We start from the raw sequence: 24,609 nt of genomic DNA, 5'->3' as shown, positions 1-24,609 counted from the left end.
TCACCAATTGGAAAGTGAAAGCTGAAATTCGCAAGAAACCTGGTAAGAAGACTAACAGAATCACATAAGAATACGTGTTTATTTTTCTTAAATCTAAAATCAACATATATTGTATAAAATACTATTTGGAAAGTTCTAACATGGATGGCATTTTCTATCAGGTTTACCATCGAACACCGTTTTATAGTACAAATAAATAAGATGCTCAGATGCTCGATCGTTCTTACAAAAGAAACATTAATAATCGCAAACAAATCATGCACTTTGTAACAATTAAACTCATTCTCACTATATTAAACATATTACCCGTTTTCCATCTTTTTCAGGCATAAATTATTGCGGAGAAAATTTGGTACATCATCAATATCAAAGGTTTTTAATCAAATAAAGTTATCATTCACAGATATTATGAAATAATTTCTCCTATGGAAAACAAAACTCTGGACATACATGAAGATCGAAAGTTGTTGGATCTGACACATTCAGAGTTGAGAAACCTCTGATTATATTCTGAAGTGAGGATTCTCCCCATCTGCCTATGTGGGATACACTCCATATCGTGATCAATATAAATTATCACATGAACTCCAGATGAAGACATTGCAGAGTTATTAAATTAAAGTATACGTACAGTATCCTATGGCTTTAGTTTATATATTCAGCATTGTATTAGCATTGTGTTTACCAAACATTCACGTAAAAGGTGGAAGAGAAAATGGTCAACCATATACATGAATATTCTAACCTTTGATATTGCATTGTGTTCAGAATTTTGGCAAAGCCTCGGTCATTATCCAAATTCCATTTCTACATATCCCACCCACTTACATATAGTTGACTCTATTGGTCAACAACGTCAAGGCCAACATCATCACCGATCTTTAATATCCGTATGTTTTCAGTTAGATTTTAAAACACAAGTATGTAAATAAACCACCATGTAGAATGGACTGTACAAGGTGGTTACAAGCAGTAGGGAAAGCCCGTTGGCGAGCAGTACAACCTGTATGTCTTCATCAGACCAGGTAGACTGCAGATAATTTTCTTCTGACAAACATCATTATAACCAGACAATGCAATGTAATCGGGGTGTTCTCAAAAACTCATACAGGTATATATCATAATGTCTGTTTACAAACATTGTAATAGAATTATAACGTATCACAGGTTATTGGAGTCAATGATCTGAATTTCCTAATGTAATCGAAGGCACTCAGTTCTGCTTAGACGGGCATCTGGGAGGAACACATGTACTATTCCCAAACCGTGACCAGATGCGATAATGAAATTTCTTCTCACAGGTATATCTCACAATTTGGACGCCTTTACATTTGTTCCCGGTAGGAAGGGCTTGTTCCCTAATGGTCTGACGTATAAATCTTGCTTCATGCGTTGTAACATGTCCCTGTCAATGCCGTTGGGTCCAAGTGCTTCAAACGCCATTTGTTTGGCTTTAGGTATCAAGTCGGATATGTCTGTCATTGCATCCACAAGGAACAGCTCTTTAGCTTCACCGGCAGTTACCCGTTTACCAAATAGCACAGCCTCTCGTATAGACTTCATGGCAAGCACCTTTTTACTGAAAGCATAATTCTTTATAGTTAAATTGATTAACAATTTCTGATGCGTACAATACATATAAATAAAGTTCATTTTTCAGATAACGTTTCAATATTAAAAATGTTGTAGTTTAAAAACAAATTATTCACCATCGAGTGGAGTCATAAATTACGAATGGGGCAACCAACTGTCTGCCTCTGTTTGATTTTCTATTTTTATTTTGACTATAAAACCTGTCAAAATGTAACTTTTCTGAGTAATGTGATAAAAGATATCTATTTTTTTCCATTTCATATGAGATTTTTTGAAAGTTATCTCAAGATCAAATTTTTTGCTCGTCAAAGTTTGCAAAAATAAAATCTGCTTAGATTCCTTTTATTATACATCATATGAAATAAAACCTCATGTAAGATCATATATATGATTTCATGAGAACATACAAGATGATTGTACAAAAGACACACAAGTTCAATACAAATTTATAGTTCGATAATTAGAGTCAAACAATCAATTAAAATGCAGATATCAGAATCTTTTTTTTACTTACCAGAGAAGGTAAGAGGGGCCATAAGGTACATAGTAGTTTTCCAGAAAATAATGAAATATCCAAATGTGTTTACCTGAGAAGGTCTAACAGCATATCTCCAAAACGCATCTTGAGATGAGTCTCGTTCCAAGAAATCCAGCCCCTATCTGACCGCATCACTCGATAGTCGTGTGACATCGCCAAAAACGCACCACCAGCAAATGCATGACCTGTAATCCAAATGTCAAAATGAGATCTGTAATTCAACAGAGAAAATCATGTACACGAATAATAAACTGCTGGACCAAGAACAAAAATATAAATATACCACCTGTATCTGAGGGAAGGGACGGGGTTGTTACGTAAGTATTGTACATTAATTGATAGGGCAGAGGTATGTTTATAAATCTACTTAAAGTGTATACATCTGGTGGTAGGGAGGGGATATTCGATAAATATAATGGTAGAGAGAAGGTACATGTGTACATCTACAGACAGTTTATACATCTGGTGGTAGTGAAGGGTACATGTGTAAATCTACAGACAGTTTACACATCTGGTGGTAGGGAGGTGGTATATGTGTAAATCTACTGACAGTTTACACATCTGGTTGTAGTGAAGGGTACATGTGTAAATCTACAGACAGTTTACACATCTGGTGGTAGGGAGTGGTATATGTGTAAATCTACAGACAGTTTACACATCTGGTGGCAGTGAAGGGTACATGTGTAAATATATAGACAGTTTACACATCTGGTGGTAGTGAAGGGTACATGTGTAAATCTACAGACAGTATACACATCTGGTGGTAGGGAGTGGTATATGTGTAAATCTACAGACAGTTTACATATTTGGTGGTAGTGAAGGGTACATGTGTAAATCTACGGATAATTTACACATCTGGTGGTAGTGAAGGGTACATGTGTAAATCTACTGAAGGGGACATGTGTAAATCTACAGACAGTTTACACATCTGGTGGTAGGGAGGTGGTATATGTGTAAATCTACAGACAGTTTACACATCTGGTGGCAGTGAAGGGTACATGTGTAAATATACAGACAGTTTACACATCTGGTGGTAGTGAAGTGTACATGTGTAAATCTACAGACAGTATACACATCTGGTGGTAGGGAGTGGTATATGTGTAAATCTACAGACAGTTTACATATTTGGTGGTAGTGAAGGGTACATGTGTAAATCTACGGATAATTTACACATCTGGTGGTAGTGAAGGGTACATGTGTAAATCTACTGAAGGGGAGATGTGTAAATCTACAGACAGTTTACACATCTGGTGGTAGGGAGGTGGTATATGTGTAAATCTACAGACAGTTTACACATCTGGTGGCAGTGAAGGGTACATGTGTAAATATACAGACAGTTTACACATCTGGTGGTAGTGAAGTGTACATGTGTAAATCTACTGAAGGGGACATGTGTAAATCTACAGACAGTTTACACATCTGGTGGTAGGGAGGTGGTATATGTGTAAATCTAAACAGTTTACACATCTGGTGGCAGTGAAGGGTACATGTGTAAATATACAGACAGTTTACACATCTGGTGGTAGTGAAGTGTACGTGTAAATCTACAGACAGTTTACACATCTGGTGGTAGTGAAGGGTACATGTGTAAATCTACTGACAGTTTACACATCTGGTTGTAATGAAGGGTACATGTGTAAATCTACAGACAGTTAACACATCTGGTGGTAGGGAGTGGTATATGTGTAAATCTACAGAGAGTTTACACATCTGGTGGCAGTGAAGGGTACATGTGTAAATATATAGACAGTTTACACGTCTGCTGGTAGTGAAGTGTACATGTGTAAATCTACTGACAGTTTACACATCTGGTGGTAGTGAAGGGTACATGTGTAAATCTACAGACAGTATACACATCTGGTGGTAGGGAGTGGTATATGTGTAAATCTACAGACAGTTCACATATCTGGTGGTAGTGAAGGGTACATGTGTAAATCTACGGACAGTTTACACGTCTGGTGGTAGTGAAGTGTACATGTGTAAATCTACTGACAGTTTACACATCTGGTTGTAGTGAAGGGTACATGTGTAAATATACAGACAGTATACACATCTGGTGGTAGGGAGTGGCATATGTGTAAATCTACAGACAGTTTACACATCTGGTGGTAGGGAGTGGTATATGTGTAAATCTACAGACAGTTTACACATCTGGTGGTAGGGAGGTGGTATATGTGTAAATCTACAGACTGTTTACACATCTGGTGGTAGGGAGTGGTATATGTGTAAATCTACAGACAGTTTGCACATCTGGTGGTAGGGAGGTGGTATATGTAAATCTCCTGACATTTTATTAGGGATAGAGTATATAGATATGTTCTGATTATTTATATGACAATGGAAGGGGAAGGTGTATCATATGTATAATAGAAAGATGAAATAAGTAATGTAGTAAAATGCCTAATAAGAATGTGATAATCACTATGAATGTTTACCGTTTATAGCCGCTACTGTCGGTAGAGGGAAATGCATAACCCTCCACAACGTGTTTTCAAGAGTCTTGCTAAATCTGTCAACGGTTGCACCATCCTGACCCATCAACCAGTCCAGATCGATTCCGTTACTGTAAAACTTTCCCTCTCCTGTTGTAATCAACGCCTTGCATTCCTTATTTCTATTGATAAAAAGTGCCATTTGCAATAACTGAATTACTGAGATACACTGTACATAAACGGCGTAACATAGGTTTGATATTGCATTGCGATAGATATATGCCTTCAAGAATGAAGTCAACAGACTTTAATAGAAATTCCGGAGAGAAGTTAAAAGAAATCTGTGCTGAATTGTACAATGATATGAAAAAAACATTTAATACAAACTCCTATTATACATGTACATGTAATGATACAGAGATCTATAGTTATGGAAAATAAACACATTTTCTTCCAGAGATGGCGGGACACGTAATTGTAAATAATAAACTCTTTTTACTGAAATTGTAACAATATGTTATTGCTTTTTTTTGGATACTATTTGTGAATCAGTTGGAAGTGTGTATTGAGGATCTGCACAGATCGCATTGATAAAATGTTTCCTATAATTTACGTGATGCATTTTTAACAAAAAAAGTTGTTCCGTTCAACCCTTCAAGATGCTGTGCAATTACAAAACGGCAATGAAAATGAATTCAACCGGTAGAACTTGTTACAATGTATTTAGTAAACATTCACAAGGACGTTTCTGGAATTCCGAACTTAACACTACGAACTTCTACATTTTGCTTCATGTTTGGTTACTGGTACTACGGCTGATTATAAACTATATTCATATAATAATTGATTTTACAAAGTTACATATTTCTCTTGTCCTATACAAAAAATACACCAAAATAGCTGCTTTTAGTACATTCTTACATATGCTTTTACTGATAAGTACAAAAAAGTATACTTTGTTTTGTACTTTTCAAAGCAAGCTATCATGACCGTTCTACTTTTTTGTGTACAAAGTTTCGATTCTGAATTTTTTGCGATGTACTATTTTTCTACTTCTCCCGGGGCAAAGAAATTTTGCAGAGTACTTTTTTGTACTGAAATCTGATTTAGTCATTTTTCAGAGTACTTTTGTTTTACCTAATTCTAACTTATGAATTTAACAACATTGCTCATAACTTTAGTAGTACCTTTTCACTTCTTTATTTTTCAACTTTGGATAGTTTGACAAATAGTGTGAAACACAGTGTACTTTTCCCTTACTTATATCTGACCTTAGACTGATATAAACTTTCCCACACAGACTCACGTTTTCAAAGTCTATCTAAAATGCATTTTTTTTGGTTTACTTTTTAAATCAAGAAAATAAAGTTTTACAAAACGATGGTTTTTTCATTATTAATTTTCTGTTAAAGAGTAACATAACCTGTTTCATATTTTATTTTGGTATTATATCATTATCATTGAGAGGAAAGGGTTGGGAAGAGAGAAAATTGTTCATTATATTTGAAAACTTGTTGATGCAACTGGGAAACAGGTGTCTCATGCGTAACGGCACCGATCGACAGACCGTGTATAGACGTCATGTGACAGGCATCGCAAGAAAGGATGCTTAAGTCAGAACAAATTTCTACGATATTAATAAACGAAATATGTAAAGGCATATCAATTAACGAAATAGAATTTTGTAAATTCACCATCATCTGATGTAAAAAAAAAAACACATAGAAAATACCAACATTGCAATATATTCATAATTCAAGCTCAAATTCCACAAAACTAGAGCAAAACATGAACAAAAGAAAGATTTACACGTAGACTCCCGCAAAAGTGCAAGGAAAATAAGACCAGATGTTCCGGAAGAGTAAACGCGTCTTCTGCTTCATTGACGACACCCGTCATGTAAACCTTGGTCAATCCAAGTAAGTATTGTCACGTTCTCTCTCATATGAGAAGAAGGTATACAACTACGGAACCAAAAGACAAAGTAACGAGCATCAAATACGTCCAGCCTTGTGTCGCACAAAAAATAGAATTTTTCTGTAAGAGATCACTATGGAGATAATTAAACTTCCCCATTATTTTCATCAATCTGTATCTTTTGAACCCTTGCACGAAAATCGTGATAATGGGAACAGGCTCTTGAATATCGAATCGTGACATGTACATTTAAATACCATAAGTTGGAGATTCAGGGATATTGCTATCCAGAAATGAAAAATCCACAATAGGGAAATTGAAATAACTAGCAAGCTTATCATACAGCTTGATGGAATGCTGTCCATGTTGGTTTCGTTGTATGAAAAAATCGAGATAAACGAGGCCAAGGAGGATGGCGGTCGCCTTGAATTCGCTCCGGCAATCTTTTGTATTCTCACCTACATTTATACGGTCTTCCTGGAGATACAAGGTATATACATATATACGGTTGATAAAGTGTTGAATTTGACTCATTGTGTCATTTTGGAAAAACTTCTGATCTGCTATTGAGTGTTTTTTGGTGTGACTATATGACTTCATACACTCTATATTTAGCCTCGCTATATAGGTAGTTTTGTATATACACACCATATTACAGTAGAGTGGGTACGCTGGAATTTTCGTCACGGTCTGATGATCCGCTATTATTAAGCTGTGTTGCCCGTTGTGCTCACGGAGGCGAAACTGCGTCTCCCTTTATTGGTCGCAATAACTTTATATTTTCACGTACGTGTTTGTAGTTTCAAGCATTATTACCAGTTCCGATCATGGCGTCAATCAGTGAGTCCTCTCAAGACCCGTCTCCTGCTGCGAAATCGTTTGACGATTCTTTATTCAAGCTTCCCAAAAATGAGTACATTGCCAAACTCTGTGAACTTTCATCAAATGCTGAAAGTAAAATTGCCTGGTACCGGGCCATTCTTTTCGACCGCGCTAAGGGTATTGACGGTTGCCCGACCTCTACTCTCGTTACTCGTAAGAATACCCTCAAGTGTCAAGCCTACTTGAAATATGCAAAAGACTGTTTCGCTTTACAACAGTTCTTGGATGGCGAATCCGTTTGTGAGATAGTAGATCTTTTCTCCTCTCAAAAACTTCCAAGGATGAATAGTCAGCTAGAAACTTCGGTTTTGGACTGTTCGAGCAACGTTATAGAGCAGCCTGCCCCTATCTCGCGCTCCGAGTTTGAATCACTTAAGCTTGAGGTGGCAAATTTGCACGCTTTGCTTCACGAATCCAGGGAGACTTCCAAAGTCCGTATTGACTCGGCGTTGGAGCTTCAAAAGAAACTGGACCAAGAAATGTCATCCCTTAAATCACAGTTAAATAAAGCTTGTGTGTCTATTAATAAAGTGTTTGACATTGACATTAAGCAAAGTTCTCCCCAGTCGTATTTTGCTGATAATATCCACTTGATAGCTTCCAAATTACTTTCTCTGGAAAAATTTAGGAAGTCGACTGCTTCTGAGATCGGCAACATTTCGAAGTTAATCAACGATAACAGCAGCGGTATCTCGCGCCTGAACGACGTCCGCTTTGGCAATTCGTCGGCTGTTCACAAAGACATTCGAGATATGAACGATCAGATCGCTACCTTCGCTAAGGACGTCCAGACTGCCTTAACCAATGCCTCCTCGGCTTCTAGTGGTGTTTCGTCTCTTAAATCTCGCATCCGGCAAATGGACTCAGAGATGAAAAATATTGCAGGAAAAGCAAAACACACAACTGACATTGCTGTGAAAGCTTTCGCCGAGGAACTTAGTGCTCAGTTAACCAAGTTTGAGGAATTTGTCCACGATGGCTTAAAGCCGCTCCCGACTGAGAAAGGCATTTCGCCTCCTAACATTCCTCATATAGCCCCACATGCAGCTCGTCTTGATCCTTCTCAGGCTTTTCACCGTCATGATGTCCAAACCTCCTCTGTACAGGATGAAGGAAGGACCGTTTCATGTGATGAGACCACTTCTCAAGGTTATGCTCTGTCATCGCCTAATGATGGTTCGTCTTCTCATACAAACCCATCTTGTGGCCAGCTGTCATCTCAGTTAATACAGTCGCCTCCCAGCTCACTTAGTCCAGATGGTCTCCAAAGAGCGAGAACTCCTCCGCCGGCAAATTCTCATGGATCATCTTGTGGTTTTGTGGCGGTTTCCAGACACAAAACTACACGTTTATTTCTTACCGGTATGTCAGCGGAATCTTGTTCTGTTGACGATATAAGAAGTTACCTACATGACCGTGGGGTCAATACCACTTTTGTTCGCCTTCTTAGAAGTAAGCGAAAGTTCTGTGTCTCTGCTAGGGTGAACGTTATTTCTTCTGATTTCCCCAAAACGAAGGAAGACAACTTCTGGCCCAAAGGTATCAGGTGTCGGAAATGGGTTTCCAATAACCGGTTCTACGGAAACGAGGCTGAAAACGCGCCCACACCTGATGGCGGGTTCGACTAGATCGGTTTACATTCTCAGTTTATCCATCTTTGCCCTGGTTATGTCAAACATTCGCTTGATGTCGTGGAACGTTACTGGCATAATGTCAGCTGCCTCTCATCTTCATGACGCGCTGACGACGGAACGCGTGGACATATGTGGAATATCTGAACACTGGCTTTATGAAGAGAACCTACATTTATTCGGTAGTATTCATCATAACTACCATTATTTCGCCATTTCAGACTTTTCACTGCATCCGCTAGCTGACCATCGTTCTCGTAAAGGAGGCGTCGCGTTGATGTGGCACAGTAAATTTAACGATCGTGTGTCAGTTGTGGACTCCGATGATGACAGGATTGTCATTATCAAACTCGTCCTTGACTTCGAAACTATTCATATCCTGCAAGTTTATTTTCCGACATCCCGATACGGCATGGACATGTACATCGAATATGTTCAAAAGCTAGATGAGCTCTGCTCGACTTTTTCCTTGTATGGCCCTGTAATTATCATGGGGGATTTTAATGCCCGTTTACAAGGCTCACGTGTTCCCGGATACGAAGATCAACGTGGAAGAATTCTTCAAAATTGTCTAGACCGTTTACAGTTGTTTGCGCTGTCAACTTCCAACCTCTGTAAAGGTCCTTTACATTCATATGTTCACTCAAAGGACGGTCCTACCTCCCTTATTGACCACATTATAATTAACACTAACTTGTTAGATCTTGTGAGTGAATGCTCTATTTTAGAACGTGGTTACCTTGACGTGTCGAACCACAGACCGATGATTTGTGAATTGGTATTTCCTAAGTTGGCTTCAGACGAAAATTCTTGTGAAAAACACTATCGTTTGTCTTTCAAATGGATCACCACAGGAGTCGCAAGGAATGTTGATGACTACCGTCAAGATCTTGTCTCACGTATCAATCTTTCATCCCTCCACACTGTACAGGAATTTAATTCCAAGGAAGCGGTTGACGATTACTCACGCGAGCTTCTGTCGTGTTTGCTAAAAGCATCAGAGCATACTTTGCCAAAACGTAAATTTTGTAAATTCTTGAAACCTTATTGGAACGATAAGCTCAGAGATCTTCATCGTAACATGTGGAAGTGTCGTCAAGTGTGGGTCAGTCAAGGTCGACCCCGTAATTCCTTATCCTACCGTAATTATAAGGAAGCCAAACGTGTTTTCAGAAACAGACACAGACAGGTGTCCGAGGAACACATTGTTAATTTAAATACTGAAATTGAAAACTATGCTGATCTGAATCAGAAGTCTTTTTGGTCGATGGTAAGAAAACGTTGCTCAAAAACATCGGGCGTCGCTGGGGCTGAAATGAATTTTAACGGCGACGTTATCCGAGATCCTAGCCGACTTGCGCTTCACTGGGGAAAATATTTTGCAGATGTTTATTCCTATTCATCCTGCGAGTGTTTCGATGCCCAGTTTAAGGAAAAAATTGACGACTCTGTAAAACGTATTCTTTCTACCCATGATTTAGGTAATGTCTCTTTTGAAGATTTCTCTTTGGATGAGGTCAAACGCGTCTGCAAGACACTCCCTACAGGCAAGGCGGCGGGATATGATCACATAGTCTATGAACACTTAATTTTTGCTGATGATATTTTGTACTATTGCCTATGCATGTTGTTCAACGCCTTCCACAGATTAGAATATGTTCCACCTTTGCTCACCAAGGGGCTTATTTGTACTTTATACAAAGGTCATAACAAACCTAAATGTGACCCTGATAGTTATCGAGCAATTTCCTTACTTCCTGTTCTTTCAAAAGTTTTTGAAAAATTACTACTGGTGCGTTTAGAGGCAACAGATCTCTTCAAGATTAATCCTTTGCAAAATGGTTTTCAAAAGAATGTCAGTAGTACAATGACCTCTTTCTTAGTACATGAATCGATTTCCTATGCCCGTGAAAACGAAAGTAAGTTGTTTGCTTGCTTCCTTGACGCTGCCAAAGCCTTTGATTGCGTCTGGCATAATGGCCTTTTGTTTAAATTGGCTAATATTGGTTTTAACTCGAAATTCGTCCATATTATTGCTTCACTATACGAAAATATGTTTAGTGCCGTTCTTCATCAAGGGTTTGTTTCCGATTGGTTCAAAGTTTGCCAGGGCACGCGTCAGGGAAGCATTATCTCCCCTTGGCTGTACACTGTTTTTATTAATGATTTACTGAATGAACTGTGCTCATCAAGTTATTCATTTTCTATCCATGGCACCAACGTCACTTGCCCGACGCAAGCCGACGATATCACATTGCTCTCACTTTGTAAACGTGGCCTGGACAATCTTATGGATGTCTGCTATGCGTACAGCATTAAGTGGCGTTTTATGTATAATGCATCTAAGTCAACTGTCATTGTCTTTAATGAAAGCAAAAATGCCTATTCCAAAAACACCCGAAAATGGGTTCTGGGTAATGGGATTGTTTCGGAGTCAGCCAATACGAAACATGTCGGCATTTTTCTTAACAAGTTCAAAATTGGATCTCCAGATATCCATGACATTGTTAACAGGCTACGCAGTCAATGTTTTGCGCTACTTAACTGCAACTTTTTTGATACTGGTATGAACCCTATCACGGGTGTGAAATTATACAAGTCTGTTGTTATGCCAAGATGCCTCTTCGGCTGTGAACTCTGGTTTTCTCTGACAGATTCAGACTGGTCTCGCATTGAAACTGTACATCACCTTTGTGCAAAACTCATTCAAAGGTTCTCTCGTCGCACACGTTCAGACATCGCTCTAAGCATGTTAGGTCTTACTTCTATACAAGTCGAGGTCGATTTAGCCAAACTTCGTTTTTTTGCTAGTCTATGTAGACTTGATACTCATTTTTCCGCTAAAAGATTGTTTATGCTTCGTCTTTTTCATAGTTATTTTGAAGTCTGTAAAGAAGAAAAAGATCTTGTCTCAGATGTTTTGAACATATTTCATGAGCATGATTTACTTGATGTGTTACATACATTTTTGCAATCAGGGTACTTTCCATCGAAACAAAAATGGAAATTTTTGACAAAAAATGTCTTATTGCGTAATTACACTACTGACTGGAAACAACGTCTTCTTCTCAGCAGTGACTTTTCTAGGTTTAACTATTTGCAAATCGAAATTAGGCCTTCAAATATCTGGCTTCTTTCAAAACGTTTCCCATCTTTGGATAACATTTGTGCTAGCGTTGCTAAATTATGGACTATGTCTCCTTCTTGTCAGCTAATGTGTGCAAAGTGCAGCACGTTTGTAAATGACGCAGTCGCACATTGTTTATTAGACTGCTCACATATAGATATTTTGTCTCTACGTGATGATATATTTACCAAAATTGTAAATGATTACCCTGTACATGTTTATATAACTGTTGACCAGGCTTCTCGTGAGGCTCAGGTAGCCACATTTCTCTGTTCTCCTCCCGAAAATATTCAAGACATTTTCGGAGGATACGATGACCTTTTCTTCCACTTTTTACGTGATTGTTGTGTGTTCTCCGAAAAGGTGTCTCGCCTTACATTTCAGTAACTTCTTTTGATAAAAGGTTGCTATCATCGACTGCATTGGTGTCATTTGGAATGCTTTAGTAATTTAATTGCTCACTTTCTCTTTCTGGATATTTACTTCTTTATTTGATCGACAACTAATCTCACTATCTTGTGTACATGTATCTTAAAATATGTTAATATCTTTTTCATTTATTTGTAACTCTTCATCTTTTGGAGGAATAAAGAAATGAATGAATGAACATTTAAATACCATAAGTTGGAGATTCAGGGATATTGCTATCCAGAAATGAAAAATCCACAATAGGGAAATTGAAATAACTAGCAAGCTTATCATACAGCTTGATGGAATGCTGTCCATGTTGGTTTCGTTGTATGAAAAAATCGAGATAACCAGCTGACGTAAAAGAGTCTGTCGTATCTTTCATTTTTCTTATTATTTCTTTTCATTTAAAGACAAGACGTCATCAATATATCTGAAGGTGAACTCAAACGATTTTTCAGGGTCTTTTTGTCCGGTTTTGTTTAGTTCTTCAATAAATTCAGTCTCGTATGAAAACAAAAACTGTCTGTTGGAAGATCTTACCATCAAACTAAACGAAGACATTGTCAACCAAATACTCGATCATTTTAAAGAATTCGTCCTCCGTATATTTCTTCTTTGATTTGACATCAATTATACGAACTGTTTACGATGATTTACTTTTCACTGGAAAACGGATTTTTATTTCATGATTCGCTGAAGATGGTCAATGAACTTGAAGGAGAATTAGCTCTCTGCAAGTCTAGATATGATAATTACGGAGTGCTTTTATCTTCAACTGTAACGATATTTTTGTCTTTTTTTTCTTCGTTTATGGAACGAATCAGAGGAAAGGTAATCACTGCATGTTTCGATCTCGTACATGGAAAAGTTTATAAAAGTAAACATACAGACAACGAGCGGTATGTTTGAGTCAAAACTCTTAGTGGTACTGATAATGATGTACAACTCACTGATCTCATGTAGAGCAGGTTGGGACAGGCGATCGTGAGGGACAACAAAGACGAAAATTGATTTCATATATAGATGTTACAAACACCAATAATTAAATTTTCATCAGTTGATTGAAAATTGGCATCATACTAATTGAACCTTTAGTCAGGTTAATTATATACATGGAATTAAATCATTTTGCATCACCTATTTGTTTGAGGTAATTATGTTTTTAGGCAGTGCCGATTGCATACTAATTTTTGTTTCAAATATTTATACAGAGTTCTTTTTAATAAATATACAACTCAGTATATATGTGTTGATATTATTGTCGCGTTTTACTCGCATCAATGTTTCTGCTGAAAGCAACTAGCAACAAGGCTAAAACAATCATTGTGATCATAAATGTATATATGCTTAACGACAGGCCTATTGAATCATAATACAATTTTCAAGTGATGGATTTTGATCCACTTTATTCAGATACCCATTGCCGACTTAGTTTTATCAACACAACATGAGAAAACGAGCACATTGCATGATTTTTCGTTTTCTTTTCATTTTAAATATCTCGTTATTCTCCCTTTTTACCAATTAACTCCCAGGCATTTTTATGACACTAAGGAAAATCTGTCATTTGCATCAACATGAATTTTCACCCTTTCCCAGTCAACTATTTGGCAAGCAACCCCCATATATTTAGAAACATGGGGATACAAAATTTTAAAACATTTTGACAAAAATCATGTTTTAAGAATAATGATGTTACCATAGCAACCAGAATAATAAACATTTGAAAAAAATATCAATTTCCTATCATTAGCAATATTTTTCGACGATGGAAGATGATAATGAAAATACATCCGAAATTCATAGCATTGTGAAGTACTGGAGTAGGAACCTAAAAATATGTATATGCCAGAAATTTACTGAATCATGGTTGTTGCCACGATTACTAGCTCGTTTTTCGAAAATTTGATGTAGTTGAAATTAGCGACTTTCATTTTGGTCTGCGCAATTTTCATTACATAAGAAATGTTCTGTATAATAGTATTCACAGTTTAGTCAGCCACCAGAATATATAATAGGAAACTGGACAAACTTATTTGTTTCACTGCAAAATTATTTCTTTTCATATATCGGTATTTGTATTTGTGATCAAAATAATATTAATGATGGTCTATTCCAGTACGGGTAGTTGATCAAAACAAAAAAGATCTCAGATATTCCTAACTACAATTTTGTCAGGTTTTCAAAGCAATCTGGCTGTACTATCATATGATGAGGAAAACTTGTAAGACGGACTGCACTGGATGTTCACTACTTCAACTAAAACATTTATCTTGTCGTCGATTGCTATCAGCAAACGCATTGATGTGAGAAAACATCAGAATTTCAACCTATATGGCTATGCAACCATGGCGAGATATTAACAGTGACGTTAGTGATATAAACCATTTAACACAACGATTGCATTAGTGTTGTCGCCGGTCAGCATATTTTTTGACATTAGATTTTAATTTTAGTTTAATTTTGGAATTTCATGTTAACTTTTCCCTGCTGTAATTTCAACTCTGGTAAAAAGTGTCCTCACTATATTTTTTACTCCGAATACAAACCACCTGTGTTTTTTTTTCAATATTCAATTTCAAGCCGGAGATTTTGCGAAAGTATTTAATTTTGGTCACGGACTATTAAATTTTTGTAAAAATAATAACATGTATATTGCAAATGGCAGAATTGGGGAGGATAAATTCATAGGTAAATGTAAATCTGTAAGTCTTATTGGTTATTTGGTATTACAAGCTGACAGTTTTTCTTGTGAAAACAATTTTCAAGTGATGGATTTTGATCCACTTTATTCAGATACCCATTGCCGACTTAGTTTTGAAATAATTTTTGCTAATAGTAATGCTACTTCAGTTTTGCATAGCTACTGAAAACATTATACTGTGGAATAGTGACCAGAAAAATGAATTTGTTGATGATATAAGAAAGGGTGAAATAAACGTAATACATGAAATGAATAATACATTAAACAGACTGGTTGAATCTCCCATAGAGTCAATTAGTAGAGAAGATGTAAACAACATGATTGATAATATATCATGTGTATTTGCAAAGTCCGCAAAAGATGTATTTGGTGTCACGAGACGCAAATTTCCTAGGAAACATCCTAATCATAATATTACATAATATATATACTAGTAAACGATGGTTCACAACAAAATGTGCCGATAAAAGACGGGTATATCACAGTGCTAAGAAAACTTACAAAAATATCAAGACCCCCCCCTCCCGAAATGGTAAACATCTAAAACAGGTGAGTAAGAATTATAGAAAAGACTTAAATAAATCTTACCGAGAATACCAAGAGAATACTGAATCCCAGTTAAGAAGATTGTCTAAATATGACAGCAAAGAATTTTGGAATGTAATTCACCGTCTAGATGGTAAGCGCAATTCTAATGTTGATTTTGAAATTAATTTATAATACAACTGTTTTAAACAACTTAATTCTGATGATGCAAGAGAAGGTGAAGACTTTGTTATCCCTGAATTTGACAATGACATCTATGGTAACATACAGTGAAATTGAAAATGTTATTCATAAACTGCCCAATAATAAAGCATGTGGAAAAGATGGAATAGTGAATGGATACATTAAAAACACAGACGATGTCTTTATACCATTTTATATAAAGTTATTTAATATTGTATTAGATACAAGTAGCATACCAGATGCTTGGATCACAGGAATTATAAAACCAATATATAAAAATAAAGGCTATCCCAAGAACTTGGACAATTATCGAGCGATTACCCTGGTGTCTTGCCTTGTGAAGGTTTGCACATCTATATTAGATAATAGGCTGAACCTATTGGCAGATGAAATTGTGTTTGTACTATATGTATTAAGTAGTCTGTATCTTTCAACTGATAAAAAATTGCACTGTGCCTTTGTAGATTTCAGAAAGGCATTCGATTCTGTTTGGAGAACTGGTATTTGGTAAAAAGATTTAAAAAATAATAAAACTGGTAAGATATTTAAAGTCATTCATTATCTTTACCAAAATACGAAATCATGTGAAAAATGGAAATGAGTTATCCAACATGTTTGTGTCTAGTGTCGGTTTAAAACAGGGCGAAAATTTGTCACCAGGTTTATTTTCTCTGTGCTTAAATGATGTTGAGTTATTTCTTTATGAAAACAATGTAAATTTGCTTCACCATCTTGACAGCCCTAGCCTTGAGCACACTAGTATTTATCTAAAACTGTTTATTATTCTATTTGCTGGTGACACTGTCATCCTTTCAGAATCTCCTGAAAGACTACAATTTGCCTTTAACAGTTTTGAAAGATATTGTAATCAATGGAAGTTAACAGTCAATACCGATAAAACAAAGATTACAATATGTTCCAAACGGAAACATAAGGGAAATGTTACATTTAGTCTTTATGGCAAAGAGCTAGAAATTACAGAATCTTATCTAGGCGTATTGTTTAATTATAACGGAACATTTGTAAATGGCAAACATAGATTATGTAAAGAAGCTCAAAAAGCGTTGTATGCTGTTTATCGTAAGTTAAAAAACATATTAACAGTAGACTTACAATTTAAGATGTTTGATACTGTAGTTTTGCCAATATTGCTTTACTCATATGAGATATGGGGCTTGTAAATATAATAGAAAGAGTACATCTTCAGTTCTGTAAACGTTTGCTGAATGTAAGGAAAAGCACTGCCTCCTTTAAGGTGTATGGAGAAACAGGGCATTTCCCTGTGTTATGTTATATAAATCTCAGAACAATTTTATTTTGGCATAAAATGATAACATGTAATGAAAAACTGTTCAGTACATTGTATAACTTGATGTTCAGACTACACGAAAATAATGTTGTTAAATTTAAATGAATTTCTTTTGTACAGAATATACTTAATGAATCAGGGTTAAGTTATGTATGAACCTTACAAAGAGAGTATCTACCTGGTTAACCAGAGCTGAAAGTTACTCTGAAACAGAATTTAAATGATCAATTCATTTAAAAGTGGTATAGTGATATAAATAATGCTTCAAGGGGAAATGTGTATGCCTTATACAAAATGGATTTCGGTTGTGAAACTTATTTGTTGAAAATGATTCCTAAAAATAGGAAATTACTTTTTAAATTGAGAACTTCCAACATGTCCTTGCCAGTAGAAACTGGTAGGTGGACAGGTATTAGAAGAGAGGACAGGTTATGTCCCCTTTGTAACAATGGCGTAGGTGATGAATATCATTATTTATTTTTGTGTGAAAATCCAAAAACTAATAGGAGAATGTTCATACCTAATTATTATACTATTCACCCTAATATGACTAAGTTCAAAGGGTTACTGACTATATGTGATGTATACAGGCTCAGAAAATTGTGTTGTTTTTTGCTTGCTCTTGAGGGGATCTTGAAGGCGATATAATTATCTGGTTGTATCTGCTTGGATGATCTCCCCTCTCAAAATGTCAAGGTCGAATATTTTCCATCCAACTCGTCAACAATGACTCTGCTCTTTTCCCTGATATCTTTTTGTACTTTTTTCCAGTTTCCTATCAGATTCCCACACCAGATCTTGGTCACGGCATGATAACAACAAGTAGTATAGTCCCAATAAATAGATACACACGTAGAAATCACGCAAATTCCGCATTTAATTGTTAAACCACCTCTTCAATTAATACATGTGCCTAGTTCGTGTTCAGCATCCAGTGACCATCTTGCATTATCAGCTTCTTTTGAAAAAAATCTTCTGGTACTCAACCACTAAACATTACATTTCCAACACAACATCAAGAACCCATCTACTTCAAATTTAACGACGAACTTTGTGATATTTTATCGTTAACTTTCATTTTTTGTCTCGGCCTTTTTGTGCGAGATATCACGTCTTGGATAACTAGACGGTAGTACGTCAACCAAGAGCTTTAAATCATTTTCGTAACTACAGTCTCATCACGTGATGGACATTACTTTCACTTGGTTCCTTCTTCAAGACTTTCAATTTCGTATCTACGCCGTGTGAAACCATTAACTGTGGAATAACTGTACTATCCATTTATTATTACCTTTCGTTTCCAAACTTTTCATTAGTACGAAATATTTTTATTTTTATTTTATTGCAAATATTGTAAAAGTTTTACATGTAATCCGTTCTATCTAACAGTATATTTAACCCTTACAATATATATGTAAGTTACATTTTAAGCAGTACCTTGTTTTATGTCCATCAGAAAGCACTCCTTAACCTGGTAATGACAATAGTTCTTCTTTAAGGTCTAACAAAATATTCTTAATTACTAGTTCTATCAGATCTAAATGATCTAATTGTGTATTTTTGAAACATTATCCTGAAATGTTTAAAATTGTGCTGTTTTATAAATCATTATCCCCAGAGAGTTCCAAATCAATTATGAATTTCAACAGGTTCACACACAATTTTTGTTCTCTCTTTATATGGCGAGTTTCACCCACGTGATGTTACACGGGGATTTAAATGTTTAAACTCTACCATTTTATGTCAGAGTCGATGTCAGTGACGCGGTTGTACACACACAATATTTATATGAAAGACTTTGTTACTCATAAGACATATTGACATATAACAAAAATACATACTTCTATTCGGATGAAACATTCCCAAAGCATTTATATATCTATGACTTAATGATAAGGGACTTTCTGACTTTAATCCATTATCTCATCTATTGTACTAGTCATAGCCTTATAGTGGGCGTGACGTCATGGCTTAGTATAACAGTCGGTGGTACGTCGTAACTAAGTATACTGATTCATTTCTCATTAATTAATTGTAACACAGCACAATCAAAATATTTCTTGATTATCAAAATGTACCAAAGTTAAGCGATAGTCTTGCTATCCAGTTGATTTTTTTAAAAATCAAATTATACATTTTTACCAATCACAAATAAGTTTCATGGTTATAACTATTTGTTATCATTACAAAGGGACTTTATAAACTATATATATTTTCATAGATGATGTCAAATTGTAACTAATTTGAAATCAATTTTATACAAAGGGATGAATGAACTATTAAAAGTTAATATGTAAGATTAAATCATTCAATATTATGCTAGACATAAGTCAGATATTTCATCATAATGTATCTGCCTTTGTTAATCTATTCCTAACATCTACTATGAACTCTGAAATTTAAAAAAAAACTGAGATATTAATCTTAGAAAGAGCACAACATTTCATCGTTAAATCTATACAGGGATTTGAAAAAAGAATAAGACCGGATGTGTGTACATCTACTTGGTCGACCTCTATTGAGGCATATATTGACATTATAAATTATTTTTTTGGTAGATTGTGTAGAATGAATACAATGTCGCTAGTTTATAAAATTTTTATTACAAGAATATTTTTGTTTGAATTAGGTAGACCGTACCAACAGGGATTTCTTCCTGACATAGTAAGGATACTGAGAAAATATTCATTGTATCACTATCTCAGCAATTTTGTTGAAACTGGAGTATTTCCAAAGAAATGTACTTTGAAATTTGTTATGTATACTTCTGTAATGTAATATGAAGAACATAATTTAATGGAACGTATGAAAGATGATACTGATTTCTCAAGATTCGTTGAATTACATAACCAGCTTAAACCTAACGTCTTATGAAAACTAGCGCTCTAGTTTCCCCAACACCTGGAAAATACACAATATATAATGAAAATAGTAGTAACTATTCGAAACTTGACAACAATGGAATTATGTCATCAATGTGGGTTTCTATATCATGACCCAATAACACATTTAGTGCTACAGTGTAACTGTGCTTCCGAGTTGAGAGATCAACTAAGGTGCTGTATAATTAATGTCAATGATATACTGTTTAGTGTATATTTACACTCCCTATCAGACATCGAAATGCTACATATATTGATTGGAGGAAAGGTTAACCTCAATATTAGCGAAGAAGAGTTGATTGATTTTAGATTAATATCAATCACGTATGTTTACAAAATGTGCAAATATTACTATACCTAATGTATGAAACAATTATATTAATTATGTTAAAAATGAAGATATACGGTATGTGTCTGACATATTTACATAATTTTGTGTAAATTTGTGTGCCTGTAACACCTTGCTGGTAGGGGTCTCCCCAACCCTTGTGTGATACGGGCCTACAAATTTATCCTTCTAGTGCATACCTTACACATTATTGTATTATACAAGTATATCAATACTTATTTACCATTATGCTACCCATATTATAAGCCTCAAAGTGAATCCTAATTCATATAACATACACTTGACATGTAGAATTAAAACTTTATCTTACTATCTATATGTACACATATAACTCTGTGATATTATATTAATTTGATGTTTCACGGGCACGTGCAACTATATATACATGCATATACTATTTATAATGTATTTATTTTACCAAATGTTTTGTATCCATGTTCTATACTCTCTGTACTCTTCATTTTGGAGGCAATAAAGAGAATAATAATGTCCATAACTCAAATATTACTCAATGCTAGGTCACCTGTAAGCTAATGTGTAATAGTACTTAATAAGTTTATTAACACGGCTAGTATAAATACGACCACCTTTCTAGCCAGTTTGTATCGGTTCCTTAACGCATGTGAGTGTTCCATCTCTCAATAGCCTACATCTCAATAAACCTTCAACACAGTAACTTCTTCATCTCCACCCATCACCACACGAAACAAAGTATCATTTTAGTTACACAAACTTCAGAAACTCGTCACGAAAAATACACATAGTACATATGGCGTAAGTGCGTTTACATACATTTTTCTGTTTTTCGGCTTTTCTGACGTCTACGATGTTTACAAAAAGTGAATTTCAATGGCTTCTATATCAATACAGACGCACAATGTGCATGCATTAGATTTAGGATATTAGGTATCCATGTATTTACATACGAGTGAAATAGTTCGTTCTTTATGAACATATATGTGGAATACAAACCGGACCCGCGAATAGACATTTACGTCCACCGTGCATACGACGACATCAATCAAAGATGTTCGGGAAATAAATTGCCTTGTATTTTCGTCTCGCAAAAATCGTGAGAATTTTTTACCAAATCAAAATTTACTACTTACAAAAGTTGTTCAGCATTTTCAGAAAATTTTCACAAGAGCAAGTCCTTAATACCAGATCATTTATATAATACTTTCTAAATCAATAAGGAATTCCGTTATGACTGTAGGTTCGAAGCTCAGCTGGAACACTTAATTCAATTTTTATTTTGTTTCATTAATATTTACTTATTTTTTCCTCGGTCCTAATATTATTCACAATGAAACTGGTAGATACTAAATCGTTTACCACAATCGTCACGTGACCCTTGGCCCATATTAGAAACTTAAAATCATAATTTCTTAAGACACAGCAGTATTAAAATACAATAATGTATGAATACTTATTATCCGTTAGCTTATAATAATAATACGAACAAAAAACATAACAATAACAACAGGTCTTTTCACCACGTGGTAAACATCCCTATATACAGGTGGCAGTAATTGTACATCAGCTATCAAATACATATACATTGCAGGTATATAAGCTAATTCGAGAATTATTTTTGTTAAGTGGCCGAAATATACACAGTGTAAACAATAATTTAAACAACGGACTTTACCTATAGGTAAATACCTGTACACATATAGGTCCATTGGGTACACACGTGTATACGACCGGTGTTTACACACGTGTATTTCGTCTGTACAGTTCACAACTTACCTCTCTACTTCATCTAATGCTTGGTTAAGGCTACCGAGAAAGGTGGAATTTAGACGGTTTTGTCCATTTCTCATTCGCACGATGGCGAAGCCGTCCCCTGTAAACTCTAAAGTGACCAGGCGTTTCTCCATTGATCTCTGTCTGTAGGCAAAGTCTGAATGTAAACAACCCTTGAACCGGAAGTGGCAATATGGGTGTTTGTTGGGGAGTAATCATTTACGGTACTTCATTTGTCACATCATTTAAACACAAAATGGCATAGTAAATCTATGATATTTCCATAAAATGAAATTGATCTTGCTGAGAATAAGAGATATTTATTATGTTTCACGAATTGCAGCATATATTATGAAGACGCATACCATAGGAGTCTGCATAATTTGGAATATATTTATATATAAAATATAATAATGTTTGAAAATAACGAGAAGTGTAAACGTTTATGTATACATGTCATTCACAGTAAAATAATTGTTCCGAAGACACAGTCTTTGTTTAATACCTCGATCGAACCTTAGTTGTTCCACTATAATAACTGTTTCTTCAACGTCGTTGATTTCTATGTTGAAAAACACCGCACGGAATATATGTTATTTTTATGTGTAAATATTACTTTTTCACTCAATGTTGATATGAGGTGTTCAAGTTCCGAAGATTTAAATTTAAGCTTGATATCTCTTGAACATCTTTTTTAAATGGGTACAAATGCTGTAAATATATACATAAAAGGACATAATTACCGAGGTTTTAGATGTAGGAAAAAGATCTGTTTATAGATATAATGGCTGCTTTTACAGTGAACGTGGGCAATTATCAACATAGTGACAATACCGACAGAGCAGACAGATTTTTACTATCTCTAAAATGTCTACTGCACTGAATTTGAAGAGCACCGCAGGGAACATGTATTTTTATATGTAAATATTACTTTTTCACTCAATGTTGATCTGAGGTGTTCCAGTTCGGAAGATTTTAATTTGCCTTTGTATGTACGTGGGAAAGGAATTAATATAAGCTCTAAACTTGTTTTACCACCCCATAAAATTATCTGTATATGTCAAATTGCTGATTATTGATAAAGCATTCTTTAAACTACCTCACGGAATTCTGAATTTCTGCAACAGCTGTATAATAATCACTGACGTATCTTTGCATGTTTATGTATGTTTCAAAACCACTATAGAAAATTAGTTCCATTTTTTTGGGGGAAAATTCAGTGGAGCTAACAGGCCATAGGATATGTATAATTATAGATTGCTAATTGACTGTAAAACTGCAGATGGTAAAATTGGAGATGTTAATGACATTTAAGTGACAATGATTGAAAAAAAATCAAAAACAAAATGTGTAGCTTCTTAACATATACAAATCAAAATAAGGATGAAACTGACCGATATAGACGAAAAAACTGTTGAGATAAGATATAGTTGGAACTAAATAAAGATGATGACTATTACTTCACGTGATTAATGATACTAAGGCAAACATTATCTCTGATCAAACCGTTCCTCCTGATAAATGGTGATATATTATCTAGCTTATTTGTATTGTTTTCCACGCAATACAACTATCTTCATATATCTCTCTTAAAGGTGATGACAGCATATTAATTAATCCCGTGTATTAAACATTTTTTGTTTGACATACTGTAAGTGATAATAATTCGACAGATACTGATTTATCAGGCCTTACTCGCCAATTACTTTCTGATATGCTTGCCGGTAAAAATGATGAAAAAAAACCCCAATATATAACATTCGTTTTAAATGCTAATTCTTGAATATCTTTTTTTTTTAAATGGGTACAAATGTGATATGAATATGTAAATGTATACGTAAAAGGACATAATTACTGTAGGAAAAAGATCTGTTTATAGATATAATGGCTGCTTTTACAATGAATGTGGGCAATACCGACAATACCGAGTTTGATTGGGTATGAAAAGAGCAGACAGAGTTTTACTATCTCAAAAATGTCTACTGTACTGAATTTGAGCATATTTACACTAAATTTACAATTCAGAAATGTCTTTTAATAGGTCACCTGAGACGAAGTCTGAAGAGATGTAATTGCGATCATCTTTTGCACGGCGTCAATTGTGCGTTGTGCATCATGCTTCGTAAACGATTTACATTTTTGCCTTCTACTCAAAATCCAAAAGGCCCAGAGTGCTGATATTAGGCGTGTAGAATGCTTGGATAAAGAACTACAACATATTACTTCCAACTATAGACCAATATCCCTTTTTAGCTGTGTAGGCAAATTGTTCCACATCTATAACTTATTGACTGAAGACGATACAATTCACAAATATGAATTAGGTTTTTAACATCACTCAGTAATTAAATCTTTA

General features: G+C 35.2%; 1 protein-coding gene across 1 annotated transcript; it reads right to left on the bottom strand.

Moving 5' to 3' along the window:
* Nucleotides 1–82: 82 nt before the first annotated feature.
* LOC132563889 (uncharacterized) lies at nt 83–22,387 on the bottom strand. Its single transcript, XM_060228650.1, has 4 exons — nt 22,257–22,387; nt 4,567–4,745; nt 2,181–2,316; nt 83–1,579 (listed from the first exon to the last, which is right to left on the bottom strand). The coding sequence occupies exons 1-4, from the start codon at nt 22,385–22,387 to the stop codon at nt 1,309–1,311; spliced, it is 717 nt and encodes a 238-aa protein (XP_060084633.1). The 3' UTR covers nt 83–1,308.
* Between the last annotated feature and the right edge of the window lie 2,222 nt (nt 22,388–24,609).

Source organism: Ylistrum balloti, unplaced genomic scaffold, assembly GCF_031769215.1.
Source record: "Ylistrum balloti isolate Yb309-2 unplaced genomic scaffold, AGI_CSIRO_Ybal_v1 Utg371896, whole genome shotgun sequence".
In the NCBI taxonomy this organism is placed as follows: Eukaryota; Metazoa; Mollusca; class Bivalvia; order Pectinida; family Pectinidae; genus Ylistrum; species Ylistrum balloti.
This window is presented reverse-complemented; position numbering and strand designations above follow the sequence as displayed.

What these genes read in the sequence shown, in the direction of transcription:
- LOC132563889 (XM_060228650.1), bottom strand. Translation starts at nt 22,387, where the DNA reads ATGGAGAAACGCCTGGTCACTTTAGAGTTTACAGGGGACGGCTTCGCC. An exon ending in GACAGTAGCGGCTATAAACG is followed by an intron (nt 2,317 to 4,566) that starts GTAAACATTCAT and finishes TTTGGATTACAG; the next exon opens with GTCATGCATTTGCTGGTGGT. An exon ending in ATGCTGTTAGACCTTCTCAG is followed by an intron (nt 1,580 to 2,180) that starts GTAAACACATTT and finishes TTATGCTTTCAG; the next exon opens with TAAAAAGGTGCTTGCCATGA.